We start from the raw sequence: 25,038 nt of genomic DNA, 5'->3' as shown, positions 1-25,038 counted from the left end.
CTCCTGCAGGGGATCACATATTTCAGCATGCCAGTGCTTTCAAGGATGCTGCACAGCTCATCCCTCAGCCATCCCAGTCCCCTCAGCCACAGGACATGTCTCTTTTGTTTTCCAAATTTGCTGAAATGCTTGACAGGGGGGTAGCACAGATGGCATCTAGAATTACCTCTGATATAAAATCTGATCTCCATATGCTGGGCTCCCGCATTTTAAGTATTGAACTTAAAATGGATGCCACGATTGATCGAGTGAATCAGAATTCCGATCGTTTTCAGGAACTGCACAATCAACTTGAGGGGGCATATGCCAAAATCGACGATTTGGAAAATAGATCCCGCAGACTCAATTTCCGCATCAGGGGTCTTCCTGAATCGGTAACAGATGTACATGAAGCAGCCCATTCACTAATAAAGACCCTCATCCCTGACATCAGAACACACAGAATGGAGCTGGATTGCGCTCACAGAGCCCTGGGTCCCCCCCGCCAAGATGGCCTTCCACGCGATATAGTGGTTAAACCGCACTACTTCAGCGTCAAGGGAGAGGTGATGAAGAGAGCTCGGTCATCACCCCAACTTCAAATTATGGGTCACCAGATACAACTATACGCAGACATCTCTCCCTTCACCATCCAAAAAAGGTGATCCCTCAAGCCTTTGCTGACGATCCTGACTCAGAAGAATTTTAAGTACTGGTGGTTATTCCCATTCGGCCTGAAATTTGACTTTAATGGTAAACCTTTCCGCTTCACCTCACTCCATGAGGGAGAACTGTTACTCCGCAAGCTAGGCCTAATCCCCTCGGATCCACCATCCCCCATGCAGACCACTTCGTCTGGGATGTCCAAACGACCGTCACCGACCAGCCCTCTCACCTCACTCTGGATCTCCCCCAGGCACAAGAAAGCCAAAGATGGTCTTCCTCCATGAAACTGAGACGGTCCTATCTCTGGTTCAAAAATAAATTTTTTCTGTGGGACTCATTTTTTGGGTCTGGACCTTTTAGGTTCTTTGGCCTCAGGACCATTTGCAAATCTTTTCTCTCATTTACCCCCCTTATAACACCCCCCCCCCCCTTTTTTTTTTTTTTTTTTTTTTTTTGCAAGCCATATATCACAGCCAGTTGTTACGGTGTGCTATAGGTGTTCAGTTTTGTTTTATTAGTTATTACTGATTGCATTTAGGTTGGTGCTGCGGGGGCTGGGACGAACCTCCTGAGCACTCTTTGCTCTCTGGGTGAGATAGTCCTTGAGGGGCCTGTCTCATCTAGTCTGGACGACTCCTCCTTTGTGAGGATAGTAATGTTGGTCTCCTTTGGTGGATGGATCCGATCTTATCCCCCACCTTGGGAACGTTCTTCTTTTATACATTTCTCTTCTTTCTGTTTCATTTTCTTCTTTTCCCTTCTTTCTCTCCCAATTATAGCTCATGAAGTGGTCTCTTTCACCCTTGATGCTCGTAATGAAGCCTGGATGTCCTTTATGGTGTCTCGCAGTCTGCAGCTGGTAACGAGCGAGGAGGTAGGTCCTCAGGGTATCCCTATCTTCTGTGCCTCTCTGCTCCATGGCTAACACACCCCACCACAAACCAATTATGCGACTAGCCTCCCACAATGTGCAAGGTCTTAATTCCCCAATCAAACGTAAAAAGATTTTCCAGCATTATCACGCCCTAAAAATTGAAATCCTTTTTCTTCAAGAAACACATTTCTCGAAATCTTATCAGCCCTCTTTCATTCACGCCAAATTCCCCAAATTTTACTTAGCTAATTCTGACAACAAAACCAAGGGGGTATGTCTTTTTTTTCAGATAGGGTACAATTTTCCTTGGTTTCCGAATTTAGAGACCCAGGGGGTAGATTTATTCTCATTAAAATGATTATAGATGAACAAACCCTAAAACCAAACTGTTTTCGCTTCCCAAAATCAAAATGAAGGATGGTTCACTATCTCAGAATCCCCCAAAAATGTTGGATGCATTTCATGACTTTTATCTCTCCCTCTATGGTAATAAAGATAGTGGCTCGTCCTCCGACGCTATTCACTCGTTCTTAGTCAATTCAAATCCCCTCACTGATGGACCACCATAGGGACGAATTGGAAGCTCCAATTTCTGCAAAGGAAATAGAAGGGGTCATTAAGGATCTTAAGTCAAATTCGGCACCGGGGCCCGACGGATTCTCGGTGCCTTACTACAAACTCTAGCCCCATATCTAGCACGCTTCTTTAATCACCTCAGATCTGGCTCTCCCCTGGATAAAGCCTTGAATTCAGCTTTCGTTACGGTAATTCCCAAACTTGGGAAGGACCCCAGTTGTGTGTCTAACTATAGACCCATATCTTTGATCAACAACGATCTTAAAATCTTGACTAAACTCTTGGCTAATCGACTATCTAACTTCATTAGCCTATACGTACATGCTGACCAAGTGGGCTTTCTCCCGGGGAGACAAGGCCCGGATCAAATAAGGAGGGCCGTGGACATAGTTTCACTGTTGCAGTCCAAGTGGGACGGGGGTCCTCCTCAACAGGGGTGCCTCCTCTCACTGGATATAATGAAGGCGTTCGACTCAGTATCCTGGTCTTTCCTGTTCCCCACACTGGAAAAGTGGGGATTTGGACAATCCTTCATGAACATCATTCACGCACTTTACTCGAATCCAGAGGCACAAATAAAGATGCAAGGATATTATTCGAACCCCTTCTCGATCCTCAGGGGCACAAGGCAGGGGTGCCCCTTATCTCCGTTGATTTTCGCCATGGTCATTGAAACACTTGCTATATCAGTTAGAGCGAACCCTGACATCAAGGGTATAAGATGTGGATCGAAGATGCACAAGTGTGCCCTATTTGCTGACGATGTACTGCTTTTTATTTCCTCTTCGACCACCTTGCTCCCAGTAATATGCAAACTCCTTGATGATTTTGGCAGAATCTCTGGGCTAAGGGTCAATTATGCCAAATCCTTAGTGCTTAACGTTAATCTTCCATCTATACTTGTTTCACAACTTAAACATAACTTCCGCTTTGATTGGTCGGAATCGATTCTTCCTTACTTAGGGATACACCTGACAGCTTCCATTGACAAATTGTACTCAGCAAATTTCCCCTCAACGTTCCGTAGGCTGGAGGAAGATCTGGCCTTCTGGGATAGCCTTAATTTATCCTGGATAGGCAGAGTAAATTCGGTTAAAATGACACTTCTCCCACGTATTTTGTATCTCTTTCGGTCATTGCCCATCCCTGTCCCTAGGGACCGTATTCGTAGCTTTCAGTCCAGAATCATGAAATTTATTTGGGGATCTAAGGGTCACAGAATCTCTTAAACTCTTTTCCGTAACAAAAATCAAGGGGGTCTGGGGGTCCCAAACATCCTTTATTATTACCAGGCGGCGCAACTCTCCCAACTATCTACTATATACCTTAAAACATCCCAGCCAGATTGGGTTCAGATGGAGAGACAGGCGGTCTCCAGCCATACATTGGATTACCTTTTATTGAGCGCGCCTAAGTCCAGACCGGCCGTTATGGCACCTACTCTCTCCCACTCCATCGCCCTTTGGGACTCTTTGAAAACTAGTCGATTTATTACCTCCCACTGGAAACCACTTTCCCACATATTCAGGAATCCCCTCTTTCCTCCAGGGCAGGATATTATGGCCTTCCGTTGGTGGCTAGATAAAGGGTTATATAGGATTGGCCACTTTATTTCACCCTCAGGTCCTTTCTCTTTGGGTCACTATATCAAAAAGCTTCACATGCCCGAAACCGAAAAATTCAGATTTCACCAAATTTTCCATTTTCTAAAGTCTTTGGGTCTTTCTGCTGAACCTCCTCTTTCTATCACTGAATATGAACTTTGGTGCGGTCAAGCCATGGAGCAGAGGGGGGGGGGGGATATCGATGATCTATCATGCTCTTACCAGGGCAGAGGTTAAAACACTTTTCATGCGAGAGTGGGAAACAGATCTACAACAACAATGGTCCTTAGGGGAATGGCATAAGGCGTCTCTTACGGCCTTCAAAGGCTTTCTGAATGCAACTCTCATTGAAGCTAACTTAAAGATTCTTATGAGATGGTACATGGTTCCTCTCAGAATGGCTAAAATTTACCCGAATGCCTCTCCCCTTTGTTTCCATAATTGTGGTCATATAGGTTCTATGTTGCATATCTGGTGGGATTGTCCGAAAATCAGGAATATATGGAATAAGGTATTCCACATTATACGGAAGATCACAACCTTCCCCATCCACAAAACACCTCAAATAGCTTTACTCAATTTTCCCTTGCTGGAAGTCCCCAAATTAACTCAACTCATTAGATTTATTCTAGTCGGAACTAAACTCACTATTGCCAGGGCCTGGAAAAAACCTATGGTTTCCTTGAGATTGGTTAAAAGAAAAATTTCTTGGATCATGGTACAGGACAAAACAGTAAGCATCTTCCTTGATACGGTAGACAAACATACAGCGATATGGGATCCTTGGATCAGATACAACTCTAAGGCCGCGTACACACGCGGGGACTGTTCGCTCAACTTTGTCCGTCAAACAGTTTCAGCGGACAGTCCGCTCAAAATTAGCATGGACGGACTTGGCCACACACGACGAACGAACAGTCCGCTGAAACCGTGCGCGATGACGTGAACGGCACGTACGACGGGACTAGAAAACGACGTCCTATACACTGCAATGCAAACTTCGGCGTGTAAATCCTTTCTGAGCATGCGCGGAACTTAGTTTGACGAACAAGCCTACACACGAGGGGACTGTTCGCTGAAACAAAGTTTCAGCGGACAGTTTTTCGGAATTTCCATGTAGTTCAATGTAGTTCATGTAGTTCAATGTAGTTAACCTGTATCTGCCTAAAATATCTTAGTGGGAGAACGAACAATGTTTCCTACGACCGATTACTGTGCCCATGAACATGAAAGTTGCCATTTTAAAATGTACAACAGTAAAGAAAAGCACATGGAGCAGCACGAACATTAAGAAGAAGAATAACACATGACTAGTGTATAACATATATGCATTTTACTACCAACCTATACTCCACTTACCTCCCCATTATATAATAAATAAGACCATACCACTTTTGGAGTAAAATAGGCCGTAGCATCCATTAATTTATTAAACAAACTGTATAAAATATCCAAAAATATATAACTCTTTAAATAACATAAACCATAATAAAAGCAGTAACAAAACAATAACAACATCGGTTATGACGAAAACATCAGCTCCCCCTAGTGTTGGTCTTTGCAGGTACACCAATAACCCTCAGGTTATATCCAAAAATTATGGCACTGCGATCCCTCTGACGTGGGTTATTGGGCCTCAAGCCGACAGGCTGACTTAGAGACACTCACCTACCGCAATGCCCCCATAACCAATTACCAGATAACCTCCGTTAACTGGAGTACCACCCACAGGACCCGTACCACCGACAGATCCTGACTCTTCATTCAGAACTCTCTTCCTCACCCACAAAGACCAAACACCAGCATGACAGTCCATGTTCTAGTCCTGAAAGAGAAAAACACAAACACACAACACAGAAAAAACACACCTCGACATATACAACCCAAGCTTAGGGAGGGAGGGTGGGAAACTTTTTTTCTTGAATGCTGCCTCGTGGAGGGGACGGGATCAGCTTCTCTGCACTGAGTAACCCACACCCTACTCCCCTCGGCCAATCCCCGCCCCCTATCATGCAGGGCTGACATGCACTGTTCACACAGTCATGCCAGCCCTCTGCCTACGGGGTTTTGTTAACCCCTGTGGCGCCGGGCTTTTCTTGACTAGTGTATAACATATATGCATTTTGCTACCAACCTATACTCCACTTACCTCCCCATTATTTAATAAGACAATACCACTTTTGGAGTAAAATAGGCCGTAGCAGTCATTAATTTATTACACAAACTGTATAAAATATCCAAAAATATATATCTCTTTAAATAACATAAACCATAATACAAACAGTAACAAAACAATAACAACATCAGTTATGACGAAAACATCAGCTCCCCTTAGTGTTGGTCTTTGCAGGTACACCAATAACCCTCAGGTTATATCCAAAAATTATGACCCTGCGGTCCCTCTGACGTGGGTTATTGGGCCTCAAGCCGCCAGGCTGACTCAGAGACACCCACCTACCACAATGCCCCTATAACCAATTACCAGATAACCTCCGTTAACTGGAGTACCACCCACAGGACCCGTACCACCGACAGATCCTGACTCTTCATTCAGAACTCTCTTCCTCACCCACAAAGACCAAACACCAGCCACAGCTAACAAGGGTAACCCCCTTTCCCTTGGGAGCCCCACCACACACGCAATGCTCGCTGTGCTCCATCCTGGATCCCCAGTGCCCACAGATCAGTCCCCACATCATTAGGTGCACTCCATCCTTCTTCCAGTACCGCCAAGTTTCAAATTCTAACTCTAGATGTCTGATCCCCAAACCTCCATGCTGCATCACAAACCTGCTGATACCCCTGTTTATTTTGCGTCTGGCCCTGTTCACACCCTCCACCGACCTGGCCATCCTCCAAGACTGACGAGCCACCATGTCAGACCACACGATGATAGTGTCCGGATAAGACATACGCAGCCGCAGTATGTCGAACTTCATGTCCCGTGTGATATCCAACATGGACCTGACTCCTAAGTCGTTGCCCCCCACATGTAAAATCAAAACATCTGGAGGCCTGTCCCGCCATGCAAAACGTAAACCTCCGATACCATTCTGCTCCATAACATACCCAGAAACCCCAACCAACGAAAACAGGCTTCTCGGTTGGAAAACCCCAGCTGCCGCCCGTTAGGCCGGACATCTGCCCTTCTGGCCCCCCCAGCAAACATATGAGTGGCCCAAAATCCAGATCGGGCACTGCACCGCATCTGGAATAAAATAGTCAAATGTGCCACCATGACCATCCAAAACAACTTGAACCCTAACTCAACAGATCCTGAGCCCCCCCAAAAACCAACTGCCATCACAATAGGTGAGGGCAGACATACAGTCTAAACCTCCTGGATTCCCACCGCCCAATGCGATTTACTGCTTCCTCGTCCAAACCGGACCTAGCCGCTTCAGTCGCTGCCCCTATCCTGAACGAATGAGAAGAGAGACCTTTGTCCTCCAAACCCATACCCCGTAAACACTTCCGGAAAACAGCGACAAACTGAAATTTGGACAGCGGGGACCCATCCTCATGCAGTAATAATGAACCTGTAATCCCCGGTCTGTGATCCAAAAACCCCCTAACTGTCACCGCTGGACATAAATCTGATCCCGACAAGGGGTAGACGTACACCATCTTACCCCTGCCTGCTTGATCCGTTTTTGATCTCCGCAGCCGAACAGAAACCCCGTCTGCAGCGCACTGGACGTCCTGGAACCCAATGCCCCCTTGGACATTCTTAGACGGGCTAACCAATTCCCCAATTCTAAACGCCCCAAAAAACGCCAACAGAAAAGCCGCCCTGAATAAACCCAGCTCGTAGGTCGAGGAGCAAACCCCCACCAACTGCTCCAGAATGCCCCCCAGGATCGCAAAAGACACAGGTCTCCTAGCATCCTTCCGCCCAACCGACTTCTTGTAGCCTTTTATCGCCTGGTGCACCCAAAAATCCTTGGTAAAATCCGTAAGCCCCTGCCATTTGAACAGAAATGCCAAACCTGCCATTTTCCTGCTCACTGCAGCCCCTGAGGCTCCCTCCTCCATCTGTCTAGATAGGTAATACAGCACCATCCAGTGAACTAACGGGCCTGTGGGATCCTCACCCAAACCCTGAACGAAAACCCCCCATTCCTCCCATACCTTACCATATGCTCTCCATGTGGGTTCGCTCACCGACTTCCTGATCCATCCCGTGAGTCGCCCAATGCAATCGTCCACAACCAGTCGGGACAGGGCACTCCGTGTTGCTCCGCGGCCGGCGCCTACTTCCGGAACCTGTCCCACTGAAAGCGAGACAACGCATCAGCAATCACGTTCTTCACACCTGGCAAGTGCACCGCATGAATGAAGATATTCAGCTGCAAACACCGTAAACCAGGTGTTGCAGTAGCTTGATGACCGGAGGGGAAGATGCAGATACTCTGTTGATCACCTGCACCACCCCCAGGTTATCACCATGGAACCAAGCCTTCCTGTCCCGGAACGATGCCCCCCAGATCTCCACCGTCAGCACCACTGGAAACAATTCCAGCAGCACCAGATTTTTGGTGAACCCAGCATCCACCCACGACTTCGGCCAGGGGCCCGCACTCCAGCAGCCCTGGAAAAAAGCTCCGAAGCCTGATGCCCCCACCGCATCGGTGAATAATTCCATATCAAAATTACTCACCGGTCCAGACATCCACAAAGCCCTTCCGTTAAAGGCCTCCAGGAAACTGTGCCAAATCCGCAGATCATCCCTATGCACTTTAAGCAACCACACATAGTGCACGGGTGACCGTACACCTGCCGTGCTCGCCGATAGCCGCCGACAAAACACCCTACCCATTGGAAGAATTCTACAAGCAAAGTTGAGTTTCCCCAACAGTGATTGTAGAACCTTAAGCTGCACCTTGCGCTTGTCCAGTAGTCCCTGAATGACGGTCTTCAGATCCACAAGCTTGTCCTCCGGCAACCTGCATTCCATCGCTTCAGAATCCAACACAATACCCAGAAAGGTGATGACCTTCCTAGGCCCTTCCATCTTGTCGGGCGCCAACGGGATGCCGAACCGTTCCGCTACGTGTTCCAGCGTCGCCAGCACACTCTGGAATCCGGCGGACCCACACAGAGAAAGTCATCCAAATAATGGATAACAGAGTTCAGCCCTGCGACATCCCGCACCACCCATTCCACAAACGAGCTAAATGTTTTAAGCACCGTGCACGAAATGGAGCACCCCATGGGGAGGCAACTGTCAACATAAAACATGTTGTCCCAATGACACCCCAACAACCGAAAACTTTCGGGATGGACAGGGAGCAACCGAAAAGCCGACTCAATGTCTGTTTTCGCCATCAGCGCCCCCCGCCCATATCGGCGGACCCAACTCACCGTCGCATCAAAGGGCGTGTAGCTAACTGTACACTCCTTAGGATCAATGGCATCATTGACCGACCCCCCTTTCGGAAAAGACAAGTGGTGAATTAGCCGAAATTTCTGCGGTTCCTTCTTTGGAACCACCCCCAAAGGAGAAACCACAAGATCAGGGAAAGGTGCCACCGGAAAAGGGCCTCCCATCTGTCCCAACTCTACCTCCTTATGCAGATTCATAGAAACCACGTCAGGATGCAGCAAGGCTGACTTCAGGTTCCGCGGTACCAGCGGGACCACCTCTAACCTACCCGGTATCCGAAACCCCTCTGTGAAACCCTCCTCCAATAGGCGTGCTGCCTTCCTATCCGGATACCTACCGAGAAACGGGCGCATCCTTTCCACCATCACTGGCGTCCTCCCTCTTTTGCGCAGCATCTCCAGATCTGTTCCTGCCCTGTTTAAAGCAGCGTGACAAAGGGTGTGTTCCCCCGCAGCCGGAACACTCGTGCTTGTACCGACAGGATCCGCCAAACTTACAGGATCCCTTGTTGAACTGCCAACACGTTCCCTTCTTTCTATTGGCCGATTGTCTGGGAGCAGAAGATCCACCGCCCGGTGCCCTCGCCGACGTCATCAGGCGCATCCACAGACTAATGTCCTTGTGGTCCCATCTCAGCGACGGCCGCACCGCTCTCCGCTGGCGAAACTGTTCATCGTATCTCAGCCACACGGTTCCCCCGTACACTCGGTAAGCTTCCCCAACCGAGTCCATGTAACAGAAAAGAGCCGAGCAATGCTCAGCGTTCTTTTCTCCAATCACACTCGCCATGATGTCGAATGCCTGCAACCAATTCGCAAAGGTCCTCGGTATCAGTCTGTACCGCCGCTTTTCCTCGTCGTCTTTTTTAGTATCGTCCGGCTTGACCCTGTCCAGGTTGAACTTCTCTAGTGGTAGTAGTGAAAATATCTCCACATACTCACTCTTCCATATTTTCTCCCATACCTCTGGCTTCAAATGAGCCCCCAACGGCCCTTCAAAGCAGACATACACCTCACATTTCGAAGAGTCCGCCAAACGCACAATGTCTTGTCTAGTAGAGGACTCGCTCCCGCTCAATGCCTTAATGGGCACTGGCGGCTCCTGCCCCGCGGGCCCAGCCACTGCCGGGACAACCACCCCTTGGGCACCGACCACCGCTCCCGTGCCTTTTGCACCTCCCCCTGACACCCCGCCAGAAGGGACCCACGCCGCCGCCGGTCCAGCGGCAGCCCTCTCCTGGTGCTCAAACCTGCCCACTAGCTCCTTGATCCCAGCCAGAAAACCCAACAGCCCACTCTCCGCCCTGACAGCCCCACCTGTCCCCAAACCCCCCTGCTCCACCATCTCCTGTGTACCCGCACTCACAGCACCACTGGCATCTGCCAAAACAACCCCCCCACCAATAGGTAAACTTAAAGGGTACTCACCGGGCTGCACAGGAGCGATCCCACCAGCCAGACACCCTAGCAGGGGTTGGACTTCTCGGAACCTCCTCCGATCCGGATACCTCACCCTCCGACCTTTGACCAGACATCAGCGCATCCTCTCCAGACAGCCCACCAGGGGACACGGCCCTGGCTGCCGAGGGTAAAACAGCCGACCTGGCCTGCCGCCGTGCTGCGTACCCGCCAGTGGAATTATGAGTTGCCTTTGTAGGGCCGGTGCGGACCACCTCAGCCCCGTCCGATCGACCACCAATCGCCGACGCCAGTTTCCGTCCCTCCTCACCCGACCTGGTGATGCTAGCCCTGGGGGGGACCCACCCCCGCGGACCGAGATCTCCCCCGCTGAGGTCCTAACCCTGCGTGCTCCACGCTGGGTGGGGGGGCTGCATCCGCTCCTACTGCTCTCCTATGGGGCCCAGCAGCTCCTGTAGATCCCCCTTCTGGCCTGCTCCTCTGTCCCAGCCTCCTTGGGGATGGGCTCCTCAGTCTCCCCCCTCCAGTCCTGGTGGCTCTCTTCGCCGGGGGGCCCGATGGAGCCCTCCCCGGACTGCTGGCATCAGCCCTCCCTCTCCTGGGGGGTTCAGATGAAAACCTGGATGGGGGCCGTGACCTCCGTGGGCGCCCCCCCGCCATCCGTGGACGTCCCCTCTGGCTGCCCCAGCAAAACCCCCAGGGTCTCCTGCACCCATGCCTCCCCCCTAGTGGCTGCCTCCTCTCTAACCTTTGCAATCAGCTCCTCTATGGCTGCCATGCTGCTGTCTTCCTAAAACTTTTTTCTTGAATGCTGCCTCATGGAGGGGGGGATTAGCTTCTCTGCACTGAGTAACCAACACCCTACTCCCCTCGGCCAATCCCCCGCCCCCTATCATGCAGGGCTGACATGCACTGTTCACACAGTCATGCCAGCCCTCTGCCTACGGGGTTTTGTTAACCCCTGCGGCGCCGGGCTTTTCTTGACAAAATACTTACTTTTTTGCAGCACTCTCTTGATTCTTCTGTACAGATCCTGCTCCGTACTATTCCTGTGCAGACTCTTCACAACTTTAGACATGATCTTGGCTTGTCTCACATTTGGATTTGAGTAAGGTCCATACTTCCAATCATAGTCGGCCCTCTTGAAGATGTCCAGTGTCTCCACCATCTCTATAAAGGCCATAATTGGGGCCTTCAATCTCCTCTGGGTTTGGGAGGTTCGGGGCTCTGGCCTTTTGTCTTTGCTGCTCTCCTCTGCATGCAGCTGTTGTCTCTCCGCCATGTGCTCTCCCACTGTGCCGATAGAGAAGGGGCGGGGAATAGACTAGAAAGAACGTCAGGGGCGGCCAGAGTTCCGTGCATGCGCAGTGTATATAAAGCAGAACACGCGTACATCGTATGTATGATCTGTGAGCGGGAGACCAAGTAATGGAAGTGACGATCCTTATAACGAAGGTACAATTTTAAGTTGGTGCATCAGTGGCCTATACTTCTTATAGATTGAGGCCTATATCGGGTCAAGATTAGGAGAGTTTCATCTGACATTAGGGTTTATCTTGTGTTGTGCTTTGCATAGAAAGTATTCAACAATGAGGACTTTATCCCCATATTCATTGATATATACGGGGAGCTCCCCTGTCTGTGGCAGGTAAATCACCCCTTTTATAAAAATAAACCAAAGAGGAAGGCAGCACTGGATCAATTGCTGTAATTTGTGATGCCCACGGCAGACATCCCCTATTTGAAGGCCCTAATTGGTGGCACGAGGAACACTTATATTAGCGAGCTCAAGATTCCCTGAGATCAGGAGCTGCAGCAGATGAAATTTATGTACCTAGGCTGTAGTACTATGACAGACAGCATTTTCTGGCAGGCCAGACTGAACCCAGGCCAGCACTCTCCAGTCTTCCTTCAAGGCTTCCTTCCCCCACAGCTGAGGCTTCCAGTGACCAACCTGGGCCTTCCAGGCAGCCACATGTGGAGGAGCCCAGCTTGAGTCAGGTATAGCATGCTGCAAAATATTTCTAGTTGTCAAATTAAAGAGGAAGTAAACCCTGATGGGTTTACTTCCTCTTTTTTTCCCTGCAAAGGTAAAGCATAATGGACTACTATGCATCGCATAGTAGCTCATTATGTGTCACTTACCTGACACAGGAGCCAGCGAAGTCGCCGCTGATCCCTGTAGTCCGCCGCGTCCATCTTGCTGGTGGCGTCTCGCAGCTCCGACCAATGACAGCGGCGAAGCCGCGATGACGTCACTCCCGCGCATGCGCACGGGAGTCGCACCTCGCAGCTCCGCCGCTGTCATACGGCGAAGCCGCGATGACGTCACTCCCGCGCATGCGCACGTGAGTCGACAAATTTGGCAAATCCATTCTTGGATTTGCCGCATTTAGTGCGCATGCGCGCCGCTGTCTACGGTGCATGCGCCGTAGACAGCGGTGCCCATTTTCGGGCAAATATCTCCTAAACCATATAGGTTTAGGAGATATTGCTTGGACCTACAGGTAAGCCTTAATCTAGGCTTACCTATAGGTCCAAGTTGTTTGGAAGGGTTTACTTCCTCTTTAATGATGTTAAATATATGTTAGCTTTGATAACTCATTTCCCAAAGTGTTTTACATAGCAATAGACAGTAGTGGCCACAAATGATTGTGACAAGAATGAAAAATGCTGGGGTCAGAATGATCGTTTTATTTATTTATTAAATTCCATTTGCAACAGTCATGAGCAGAAAATTGTGTATGATTGATGAACCAAAAACTAAAACTATGTCCCTTTTTCATACACAGGAAGACCTCAGCCAGGAAGAGGTTGTGGAAAGTGTCAGCAAGGAGGTGGCTGGGCCCAGCAGCCTTCCTGAATCGCAGGTCACTCCAGAGAGTGATGGCCTGGGTTCAGTTTGGTCTGATAAAAGATGCAGGCTGTGTATGACCACAGCCTGGGGACAGATATGTCATCTTCTGCTGTTCCTGATCTCTTGTAGTCCTGGACCTGATTGTGCTCACTATTTTATGAACTCCTCAGGCCACCCATGTTGACTGTAAAATAGCTGATGTGTGCCCTGGGGCAGAGGTGGCTCTAGGCTTTGTGAAGCCTTAAGTAAAACCTAGACAAGAGGCCCCACTTATGCCCATAATGGGAAAAATAATCCAAGCGATAAAAAATAATTGTATAAATTACATATATTAAGAGCTTTAAAGTGTTGGTGTCAGTGCTCTCTATCTTAGTACTGGAATCAGTTCTCTCTATCTCAGTGCTAGAATCAGTGCTCTCTAGATAGAGAGATCGGTGATGGTGTCAATGCTCTATCTTGGTGCTGGAATCAGTGCTCTCTATCTCGGTGCTGGAGTCAGTGTTCTATCCTGGTGCTGGTGTCAGTGTTCTATCTCAGTGCTCATGTCAGTGAGGGAGATAGCAGTAGAGAAGCCAATCAGCAGGCAGTGCCAGCACCATGGTTGAGGATCAGGACTGGCACCACCGGACCCCAGGCAGTGGAGCCCTGCATAGGTGAGGGTAAGGGCTGGGCAGATGGAGGTGTCGGGGCTGTCGAGCACAAGTTGGAACACGGAGACACTGGCATGGGACTGAGCTGCCTTGACTGTGGCACTGATAACCAGGAGGAAGGTAGTGGAGTGGGATGGGACAGGGGGTGGATTTGAAGGCCAGTGGCTGAGGGATGCTGGAGGAGCAGGGATGGGGGGCCTGGTTCTCTCTTATGCTGGTGGTAGCTGGCTGCAGAAGGGGTTGTGGTTGTGACCCTCTCCCTGCAGCTGGAGCCCGGATCCCCCAGCCCTGATTGACAGCCCCAGAGAGGGGCGGCCCAGACACCATTTCTCTCCCCCTCCCCCTTCCATCGGCTCCATATACTGAGCTGGTGAGGCTTCCTCTCCGGCGGGGCCCTCCTCTTCCCCTCTGCAGCTCTGCTTACCAGTCAGATGCCTCCTCCGGGTGTGCGGGGATCGCTCAGCGGAGCGCTCCAGTTGGGGGTGATGGGGCGATCTGCATCTCCGGAGCAGCGGGAATAAGCTTAATTTTGCTCCGGCTGCTGGAATGAGTCTCCTCCCCCGGACAACACAGTGATGGCCGGCCCCGCCTCCTACTCAAGACACAGCAACGACCCCATCCTCTCTCCACTGCCTGACCATAGAGCTCACAGGCAGCATTAACCCTCTGCTGGCCAGAGCGCAGTGCAGCCGCAGCGGCATTGTCAGCAGAGGTGGCTCTTAAATTAGGCGGTCGTGAGGCCCCTGTGAGTGCGAGGCCTTAGGCGATCGCCTAATTTATGTAATTCGAGAGCTGCCTCTTCCCTGGGGTAAAAAGGTTTCACAAATTTAACTAGTTTCTCCAGCGTCACCTTCTTCTTTATTTTGTTATGACCCAGAATAAATGGATATTTATTTTTTACTAATACTTTCCTATGTGTTTTAGTTAAAAAATGAGTTTGTGAGTAGGCAGGTACATTTCTAAAATACAATGTCAAATTAACAAGGGACACCAATCAACCTCTTTGAGGTAACCAAAATACAAGATAATAATGGTGTTGTGGTAACTTGACACACAAAACGAGAAATAATATTATGGAGAGCACTAGAAAAAAAATGCAGATCTTGATTAAAAAAAAGTATTATGGACATCTGATGAAAAAATAAATTAATATTATTCATGAGATCATGAGAAATAATAAAGAAATCAGTTTGTGAGAACTCTGTGTGAATATGAGCAGCAAAACAACTTCATTCTTCTAGCATTATAAAGAAGAAGAATGCACTGCATTAAAAGATTTAAAAATTTGCCTGATCAGTACACCAATCTGAGGATAGAAGATGCCCTGCAGAGCCTGTCGGGGTTCAGCGTGCTGGATCTGAAGAGTCGGTGCAATTAAATTCCCATGCACCCTGAAGATAGGGAGAAGACAGCGTTTATCCCAATAGGGTTCTTCGAGTTCGATGCCTCAAGGTCTGTCTGGTGCTCCGGCAACATTTCAGAGACTGTTGGAGAAGACAGTAGGAGACATGAACCTGATCGAAGTGCTGGTATACCTGGACGATATCATCACATCATTTTCGGTAAAACCCTTGAAACATGAAGAGTGTCTGGAGAAAGTCCTGAAAAGACTCCATGACGAGGGTTTAAAGCTGTCCCTGGAGAAATGTCAGTTTTACCAGCCTTCAGTTAATTACATCAGCAATGTTGTCTCTGCTGAAGGAATAGCTACTGACCCCCAGAAGTTGGAAGCTGTCGCCTCTTGGCCAAGGCTTACCAATGTAACTGAGCTTAGGTTGTTCCTGGGATTTTGCTCATACTAAAGAAGGTTCGTCTAATGATTTGCGAAAGTAGCTCGGCCCCTTAATGAATTATTTAAGAATGAGGATGTTGACGAGAATCCAAACCCAACAAAGCCGGTTAGATAACCCGGAGGGCCCAGGAAGCCTCAGGAGTCAATCCAAGACCAGTGGACCAACCAGCGTGAGCAAGCCTTTCGGTAGTTGAAGTGGAGTCTAACGGATGCTCCTATTCTAGCTTATGCTAATCGAACCAAGCCGTATGAATGGCATGTTGATGCCAGTTGAGACGGGCTAGGCAGGGTTGCTTATGTCAGCCAAAGTCTTGCACCTACTGAGAAAAACTACCCTACTCACAATTTGGAATTCTTGGCTCTGAAGTGGGCAGCTGAAAGTCTACTTTTATGGTGCAGACTTTGTAGACAAGACCAATAACAGCCCGCTCACATATATTCTTACCACCAAGCTGGATGCCACTGGGCACAGGTGATTGGCCACCCTATGAGGATTATGTTTCAGTTTAAAGTACTGTCCAGGGGTCGGGAACCCGGGATACTGATGCCCTGTCGAGGAGACCCTATGACGCAGGGGCTTGCTCTGAAGAGTGGACTCAGTTAGCACCAGAAGGGATACAAGCCTTGTGTCAGGGGGCAAAACATCAGGCCAGAGGATCAACTGGGGCCATCGTAATCTCAGTGGCAGGTGTCCCCAAATACTACGGTGATTTGTCCCACATCAGGGACAATGGCCTACCTAAGCTTTCAGACAGGGACTTAAGAAAGGACCAGATGGAGGACCCCCCTCTTTAGTTTAGCATTGAATGACCTGGAAGGTCAATGTCCAGATCTACTGCTGACAGACTGCAAAAGAAGCATGTCTGGTACACAAAGAATGGGATCGGTCGCAGTTATTTTTACAGAGAAAGCATAGAGAGACTGTGCTGATTGTCTTGCATGACAATCATTGCTGACCCTCCCTGCTCATCTGTCTCACCACTGTAACTCCCTGCTCATCTGCCCTATCACTGTACCCCCCTGAACATCTGCTCCATTGCTGTACCCCATTCTTCTGCCCCACCACTGTAACTCCCTGCTCATCTGTCCCACCAATGTACCTAATTTCTCCTCTGCCCTGCCACTGTACCCCCCTGCACAACTGCCTCACCTATGTACCCCCTGCTCTTCTGCCCCACCAGTGTAAACCCCTTCTCATCTGTACCACCACTATAACCTCCTTCTCATCTGGTCCATCACTGAACCCTCCCTGCTCCTCTGTCCTCTACCACTGTAACCAAAACAAAACAGAAAAGAACAGCGCACCAAAGGGACCTTTACACTACCACCAGTGGGCCAGCACTCAAGGGGTTAATGGTCTCTTAGTTCCCAATGTCCGGAGTGGGATAATAGTGCAAGATGGAAAGGCTCACAGAACGCCGGTAGTGAGTCTTAAATCTAACTCACTGTTAGAAAAGATGTAGAGCATCGCTGCAGCTCTACAGCTCTACAAGCCAGTGGGGGTGTCAGTCAGTAAGCAGATGCCGATCGAGGCGGTCAGAGGTTCGAGCAGATGGGGTTATGCAGGCTATTGGGCTAATAAAGGCAATTGGGCTGTGGGAGGGGGAGGGTGGAAAAAACCCAGATTGCATTAACCCCTTGTGTAGCCAATGATGTTTATACACTTTATTAATACAGGGATAAAAAGGAGGTCAAATTACATAAACTAATAATGAGATCGAACAAAAAAATTATATAAATTGAATATATGAAATGAATAATACTAAATTATGCTAAAAAATAAATAATGGATGATACATAAAAATATATATTTAGAATATACAGTACATTAAAAAAATATATATTTAAAAAATATATAATTAATAAATAAAAATAACAATATTAAAGATATCATAGTCATAAAAAAAAAAAAAAGTGTAACTGAAAAAAATGAACTAATGAGGATGTGAGAATCATATTAAAGAGGGATTCCACCAAAAAAAAAATATTAAAAGCCAGCAGCTATAAATACTACAGCTGCTGACTTTTAATAAATGGACACTCACCTGTCCCGGGTTCCAGCCATGTCGGCAGCCGAGGCCGATCGATCGCTCGGCTCTCGGCTGCTGTAGTCACCATTCTAGGTGAGGGAATCAGGAAGTGAAGCGAATCGGCTTCACTTCCCGGTTCCCTACTGCGCATGCACGAGCCGCGCTGCGCAATAGGAGATCTCCGCGCTGTCACTGGGACCCGTGTGTGTCCCAGCAGACAGCGCGGCAGGGCAGGAAATGGCGTAGACTCCCACGGGAGTCTATGCCCGGAAGTGGGTGAAAATACCTGTCTTTGACAGGTATCTCCACCCCCCTCCCCCCTGAAAGGTGCCAATTGTGACACCGGAGGGGGGGAGGGATCCGATCAGCGGAGGTTCCACTTTAGGGTGGAATCCCGCTTTAAGAAGGGGTTATTACGACACTTAAAAGGCACTTTAACTGTATGGCTCACAATCTCAATAATACAATTGAAAAATTAAATTGAGAATTAAAACCAGAAAAAATCATATATTATATTATATTATAGCACCATCACTTCCCTCTAAACCTCAAATAGACGATCCCGTACAATAAAAAATATTATTGCTCCTAGCAAATTAACAAAATCTAATAAGAATCATAGTAAAACATTTCCCGATATCAGAATGTATTTTGACAACAGACATGGGATCTTCCAATGTCGCAAAAGGGGTTGCTTAACCTGCCAGTCTATCGCACATGGTCAATCAATTATTACTACACCCAAGGGTAAGAGTTTTGAAATAAAACAATTTATCATGTGCTCTACGGCGTACGTGATTTATGTTTTACGTTGTACTTGCGGTCTCCTCTATGTAGGTCGCACAATACTTGCCCTACGAGTTAGAGTGGGGGAGCATCGCAATCTGATAAAAAAGGGTTGCGTAAAACATAGTATTCCACGCCATTTCCGTCAATTACACAACAGATATTTTAGAAAAATTTAGGGTTTGGCAATCGAGGCCATCCCGAAGGGGACCCTAACGGATAACGAAAGGTTCTCCCTCATTTTCCGGAGGGAAACCTTTTGAATATATCTGATGGGTTATCTTTCGCCGGAGGGCCTCAATGAAGAGATCGATGTTCTCAGTATTACTAATTAATATATGTTAATCAAATATAATATGATTTTTTTTTTTGGTTTTAATTCTCAATTAAATTTTTCAATTGGATTATTGAGAGCCATACAGTTGAAGTGCCTTTTAAGTGTTGTAATAACCCCTTCTTAATATGATTCTTGGATAATCACATCCTCATTAGTTCATTTTTTTCAGTTACACGTTTTTTTTTTTTTTTTTAATGACTGTGATATCTTTAATATTATTTTTTTTATTTATTAAATATATATTTTTTAATTATATATTTTTTAATGTATATTCTCAATATATATTTTTTATGTATCATCCATTATTTATTTATTTATTAGCATAATTTAGTATTATCATTCATTTCATATATTCAATTTATATAATTTTTTGTTCAATCTCATTATTATTAGTTTATGACATTTTACCTCCTTTTTATCCCTGTATTAATAAAGTGTATAAACATCATTGGCTACACAAGGGGTTAATGCGATCCGGGTTTTTTCCCCCCGCCCCCTCCCACAGTCCAATTGCCTTTATATTTCTGGTTGCCACATGCCGCTCTAACTTTGAGAAAGCGCATGCGTGCGAAACATGTAAGTTTGAAGTTGGCATGGCAACACTTCCCTGTACGAGGCTCTCTGCCTAAGGAATAGCTACACGGTGGTTGTCGGCGTCACATGGTCCGCTCCAGTCTCCCTTCACGCTGGTCAGCGCAACACCGAGCGCTCCGGCCAGATCCACATCTTCCAGCGTGCATAATGCCATCTGCTCGAGCCTCTGACCGCCTCGATCGGCTTCTGCTTACTGACTGACACCCACACTGGCTTGTAGAGCTGCAGCGATCCTCTATATCTCTTCTAACATTGAGTTCGATTTAAGAATACCATCTCACTACTGGCGTTCTGTGAGCCTTTCCATCTTGCACTATCACCCCACTCCGGACATTGGGAACTAAGAGACCATTAACCCCTTGAGTCCTGGCTGGCTGATGGTAGTGTTTTACATTTTAAGTCAAAGTTTTAACTGCATAAGGTTTTTCAATCAGAACTGTGACTGGTTTTAACTGCAGATTGACAATTGCTTTTCAGATCCCAGGAGGGATCTGATGTCTTTAACGTGTTTTTCATAACTTGTAATAAATGACTTTCATTTTTTAACATATAAAGGTCCCTTTGGTGTGCTGTTATTTTCTGTTTTGTTTTGGCTCTTAACCCACTAAGTTCCAAGTGGTCAACGGCTGCACAATGGTACTGATCTAATGACACCAACACTAATAAATAGTGGTTTCTTTCATAGTAAACCACCTCTTGAAAAGACAGTTCATGTGAGCGCCATAAAGACTTATTTCTGTGCTACCACTGTAACCCCCTGTTCATCTGCCCCATCACTGTAACCCCTTTGGTCTTTTGTCCCACCGATGAACCCCCTTCTCATCTCTTCCACCACTGTTCTCCCTGCACATCTGCCCCACCATCGTACCCTCCTGATTTTTTGTTCCACCACTAAACCCCCCTGCTCATCTACCCCACCGCATTCACCTCCTACTCATCGGCTCCACTGCTGTACCCTCTTCTCATCTGTGATATGCTCGATATGCAGAGTGGTGCAAAGAAGCAGAGATGAGACACCTCTACCTGTCCTGGCACACTCATCCAGGCTGATCCACCTCTCATATTCAGCCCATGTGCTTGTATGTGATGTCACATACAAGCATCTGATAAGCTAAGGTCAGGGGCATTATCTGAAAGTAGTTGGCAAGATCGAGCCCCCGCAACTGAGGAAAAGTGCGGTGCCAAGCATAGCAGCAAAATTGAGTGTAATTTTCCTTGTGATGAATAATGGCTGTGGCTTAAAAGGGAGGGGGAAGTTCAGCAGTAAGTGACGCAAAGTTCAAGGGTCAGGTTTAAGTGACGCAGAGTTCAGAGGTTGGTAGTAGTAGATGATGCAGAGCTAAAGGGTCAGCAGTAAGTGACACATACACACAAACACATACATATATATTTATAATATATATAAAAATTCCAACAAAGTACCCAGAAGCTCAACAGTAATTTCACAAACTGTCACCTGATTGTGGTTTTCTCAATCACAGTGAAATTCCTTCTTTCTGAGATTAGTAGTGGCAACAAAGTGGGTCATCTTCCTCCAGATGGTGAGTGGGGCTAACAGGACTGTGATTGGCTCTGGCAGTGGCCAATCACAGTCCTCCTCCTCCTGGAAATAGGGATTGCCCCCCTAGCAGCACACAATCTCTTCCCCACCACAAGAGCTGATGATCGCAGCTACAACAAAGTTAGATAACCAATCAATGTTTCCCATCTTTTACAATGTGTGGGGGCACAGTGCCTCCCCCTCAGTGCAGGTGCAGCATGGGGAATAGTGCGGTGCCAGAAAATGAAGATTCGCATTCTGCTTGCGGCACCAGGGCGGGGGTTGCCTACCCCTGCTCAAGGTGAAAAGTCTGAGGAAGTTATCTATATCTCTCAAAGAACTCACAACACGCTGATCCTTCCTACTACAAGTTTAGCACATGCCAATTGCTTGTTTTCTTACATATACTTGCCTTTTTCTGCCTCCCGATCTTGAAAGCATTTAACAGGTTGTGGACATTATATGTTTATGGACTTCCTTTGGGGACCAAAGGTTCTTTGGTGGGAAGTGTGTAGCAGGCATGTTGTCATGGACCAATGAAAGACTATTGTCACAGAGATTCTCCTTTTGGCCACAAGATGGAGATAGGGAGATGCTGACTTGTCCTTCCAGAAAACTCAGACAGAGAGGACACTAGGAAAAAGGGGAGTTTCAGGAAGAGCTGGGAGGCTAAGGTGATTTCAGAGGGAGAGAGAGAAGTCTAGGAGCCCAGGAAAAGAAAAGGCTCTGACATGACAGTGCAGAGACAGTGAGGAGAGAACAACTGTGCCCAAGATTGTCAGCCTGAGAAAGAGCCTGAGTTGGCAGAAATCCACAGCCATTTGGGGAATCTCCTAAGTCTGCAGCGAGTTATCGGGGCCAGTGTGGAAAGAGGATGAGGCGCCATTGGACGCTACTACATTGTGGGGAAGCAGTTCTGGCACTGGATTGTGGAGAGACGTAGCCGCTCCCAGGATGCTGTCTTTACCGTGCTGCCTGCCAGAGACACCCTAAGCGAGTTGATGCCTGATCGGAGGGGTAACTAAATCAGTTTTACCGGGGCTGGTGAGCGGGACTTGTGGATAATACTTGCTACCACTGCTAGGGAATAAAGTCACTAGGAGCTACTTAACCAGTGACCCCATAGCTCTACTGCCTGCAGTAATGATGGCCGCAATGTGCACCGACGAGCTCCAATGCAACTTAGGACTAATAACTGCCCCTAGTAGTAACTACCTTGAAGCTCTATCTGCTGGCCAGTTTAAAGGGGTACTATACCTCTGTCTATTTGTTTGAGTGCACTCAAAGCCTAGTGTGGATTTATAAGTACCCTTGCTGCATTTAAAGTTTATATGCATTGTTTATTGCTAACCTGCCTGCTGAGTGTGTTTAACTGTTACTTAACCACTTCATGACCAGTGCACGATGATGTACGTCCCTTTTTTGAAGAGGGATATCGCGGTAATGGCAGCAGCTGCTGCCACAACCGAGGCATCCATCTCTTCAGGCGCCGGTCGTGTTTACGATGATGGTGGTCTCTGCGGTGGATTCGCCGTGAGATCACCGCTATCAGTGGCAAGAGAGGTGCCACCCCCCTTCCCGCCGCTCTCCAGCACCCTCTGCCACTTACCGGAGCCGTGCAAGAGCAATAATTATAGCTCTAGACCTCCTCTATAACTCAAAACATGCAACCTGTAGAATTTTTTTATACGTCGCCTATGCAGATTTTTGAGGGTAAAAGTTTGACGCCATTCAACGAGCAGGCACAATTTTGAAGCGTGACATGTTGGGTATCAATTTACTTGGCATAACATTATCTTTCACAATATTAAAATATGGTGTGAAAAAAAAGTATTGCAACGATGGCCATTTTATTCTCTAGGGTGTTACAAAAAAACAATATATGTTTGGGGGTTCTAAGTAAGTTCTAGCAAAAAAAAACAGTTTTAACCACTTTTACGATAATGGTGGTCTCTGCGGTGAATTCGCCGCAAGATCACCACCATCGGCGGCAGGAGAGGTGCCACCCCACGTCCCGCCGCTCTCCAGCACCCTCTGCCACTTACCGGAGCCATCGGTAGTGGCGGAGGCAATCGGGTCCTGTCTCCTGCTTGGTATGGATACGAGTGAGGGCAAGATGGCCCCCACCCGTTTCCATACCATAGCAGGCGGAAGCGTCGTTAAAACGTCACTTCTGTCCATACCTCTTAAAAGCACATTTTTTTCAATGTCATTTTTTGAAATGACAAATTTTTTTTTATTGTATTTAAGTCCAAATATGAGATCTGAGGACCTGTCATGCTTTTTTCTATTACAAGGGATGTTTACATTCCTTGTAATAGGAATAAAAGTGACACATTTTTTATTTATTTTTTTAAATGTAAAGATAAATAAAATCAAGAAATCAAGTAAAATAAATAAGAATTTTTTTTTTTTAAAAGCCCCGTCCTGACGAGCTTGCGCGCAGAAGCAAGCACATACATGAGTAGCGCCTGCATATGAAAACGGTGGTCAAACCAGACATGTGAGGTATCGCCACGATCGTTAGTACAAGAGCAATAATTATAGCCCTAGACCTCCTCTATAACTCAAAACATGCAACCTGTAGAATTTTTTTAACATTGCCTATGCAGATTTTTGAGAGTAAAAGTTTGACGCCATTGAACGAGCGGGCACAATTTTGAAGCGTGACATGTTGGGTATCAATTTACTTGGCATAACATTATCTTTCACAATATTAAAATATGGTGTGAAAAAAACGATGGCCATTTTATTCTCTAGGGTGTTACAAAAAACAATATATAATGTTTGGGGGTTCTAAGTAATTTTCTAGCAAAAAAAAAAAAAATTGTTTTAACCACTTAAGGACCGCCGCATGGCAATGTACGTCGGCAGAATGGCACCGACAGGCACAAGCACGTACATGTACGTGCTTGCCTTCCAGCGGGTGGGGGGTCCGATCGGACCCCCTCCCGCTGGATGCGGCGGTCCATTTCGCTTCAGGAGCGATCCGGGATGAGGGGATGGCCGTTGGTTTCTGGCCATCCCCTCTCGATCACTCCTGGCGAATGAGAAGCTTCCCCCCGCTGTGTATTGTAAACACAGGCAGGGAGGAAGTGATGTCATTCTCCTCGGGGCGGTCTTTTTGACCGGACTGCGAGGAAAACACAGTAAGTGCACCAAACACTACACTGACATGTAGGTACACATAGGCACACAAATCCCCCCCGATCGCCCCCCGATCCTCCCCCCTCCCAGTCGCAGTGTCACTGATTGCAGTGATCATATATTTACTGATCACTGCATTAAGTGTCAGTTGTGACAGTAAAAACTGTCAGGGCAGTTAGTGTTAGGTCCAGGGTAGCCCCCTACCCCTCAATAAAGGTTTAACCCCCTGATTACCCCTATAGTTAACCCTTTCACCCCCTTTTGTCGCTAGGTAGCTAGTTATTTTTTTTAGGTTCACGCCAGGTTTTTATAGCGCTAGGTACCCCCATATACTACCCAATAACGGTTTTAACCCCGATTGCCCCTAGTTAACCCTTTCACCCCCTTTTGCCAGTATCACTAAGAAATCGTTTTTCTGATCGCTGCATTAGTGTCACTGGTGCTGCTAGGTAGCTATTAATTTTTTTAGGTTCACCGCCAGGTTTTTATAGCGCTAGGTACCCCCATATACTACCCAATAATGGTTTTAACCCCCTGATTGCCCCTAGTTAACCCTTTCAGCAGCGATCACCGTATAAGTGCCACTGGTGACGCTGGTTAGCCAGTTAGTTATTTAGGTTCCCTGTCAGGTTTTTATATAGCGCCAGGGACCCCATATACTTCCTAATAAAGATTTTAACCCCCTGATTGCCCCTAGTTAACCCTTTCACCAGTGATCACCGAATAAGTGTTACGGGTGACTCTGGTTAGTTAGTTTGCTTTTTATAGCATCAGGGCACCCACCATTTATTACCCAATAAAG

At 47.4% G+C, this 25,038-nt stretch overlaps 1 protein-coding gene across 10 annotated transcripts in view; it reads left to right on the top strand.

Annotated features, from left to right (window-relative positions):
• The window catches only part of SEMA6B (semaphorin 6B), a 1,482,347-nt gene that overhangs the window by 94,653 nt on the left and 1,362,656 nt on the right, over nucleotides 1-25,038 (top strand). For 7 of the 10 annotated variants that reach the window (XM_077475764.1, XM_077475756.1, XM_077475757.1 and 4 more), the window contains exon 2: nucleotides 1,425-1,519. The exons of the other annotated variants lie outside the window; for them this stretch is intronic. In XM_077475764.1, the coding sequence (XP_077331890.1) occupies nucleotides 1,425-1,519 (95 nt within the window). The remainder of the gene's footprint in view (nucleotides 1-1,424; nucleotides 1,520-25,038) is intronic. 10 annotated transcript variants of the gene reach the window in all.

The sequence above is a fragment of the Lithobates pipiens genome, unplaced genomic scaffold, assembly GCF_037356315.1.
Source record: "Lithobates pipiens isolate NorthernLeopardFrog02 unplaced genomic scaffold, aLitPip1_a1.2 Scaffold_13, whole genome shotgun sequence".
Lineage (NCBI taxonomy): Eukaryota > Metazoa > Chordata > Amphibia > Anura > Ranidae > Lithobates > Lithobates pipiens.
This window is presented reverse-complemented; position numbering and strand designations above follow the sequence as displayed.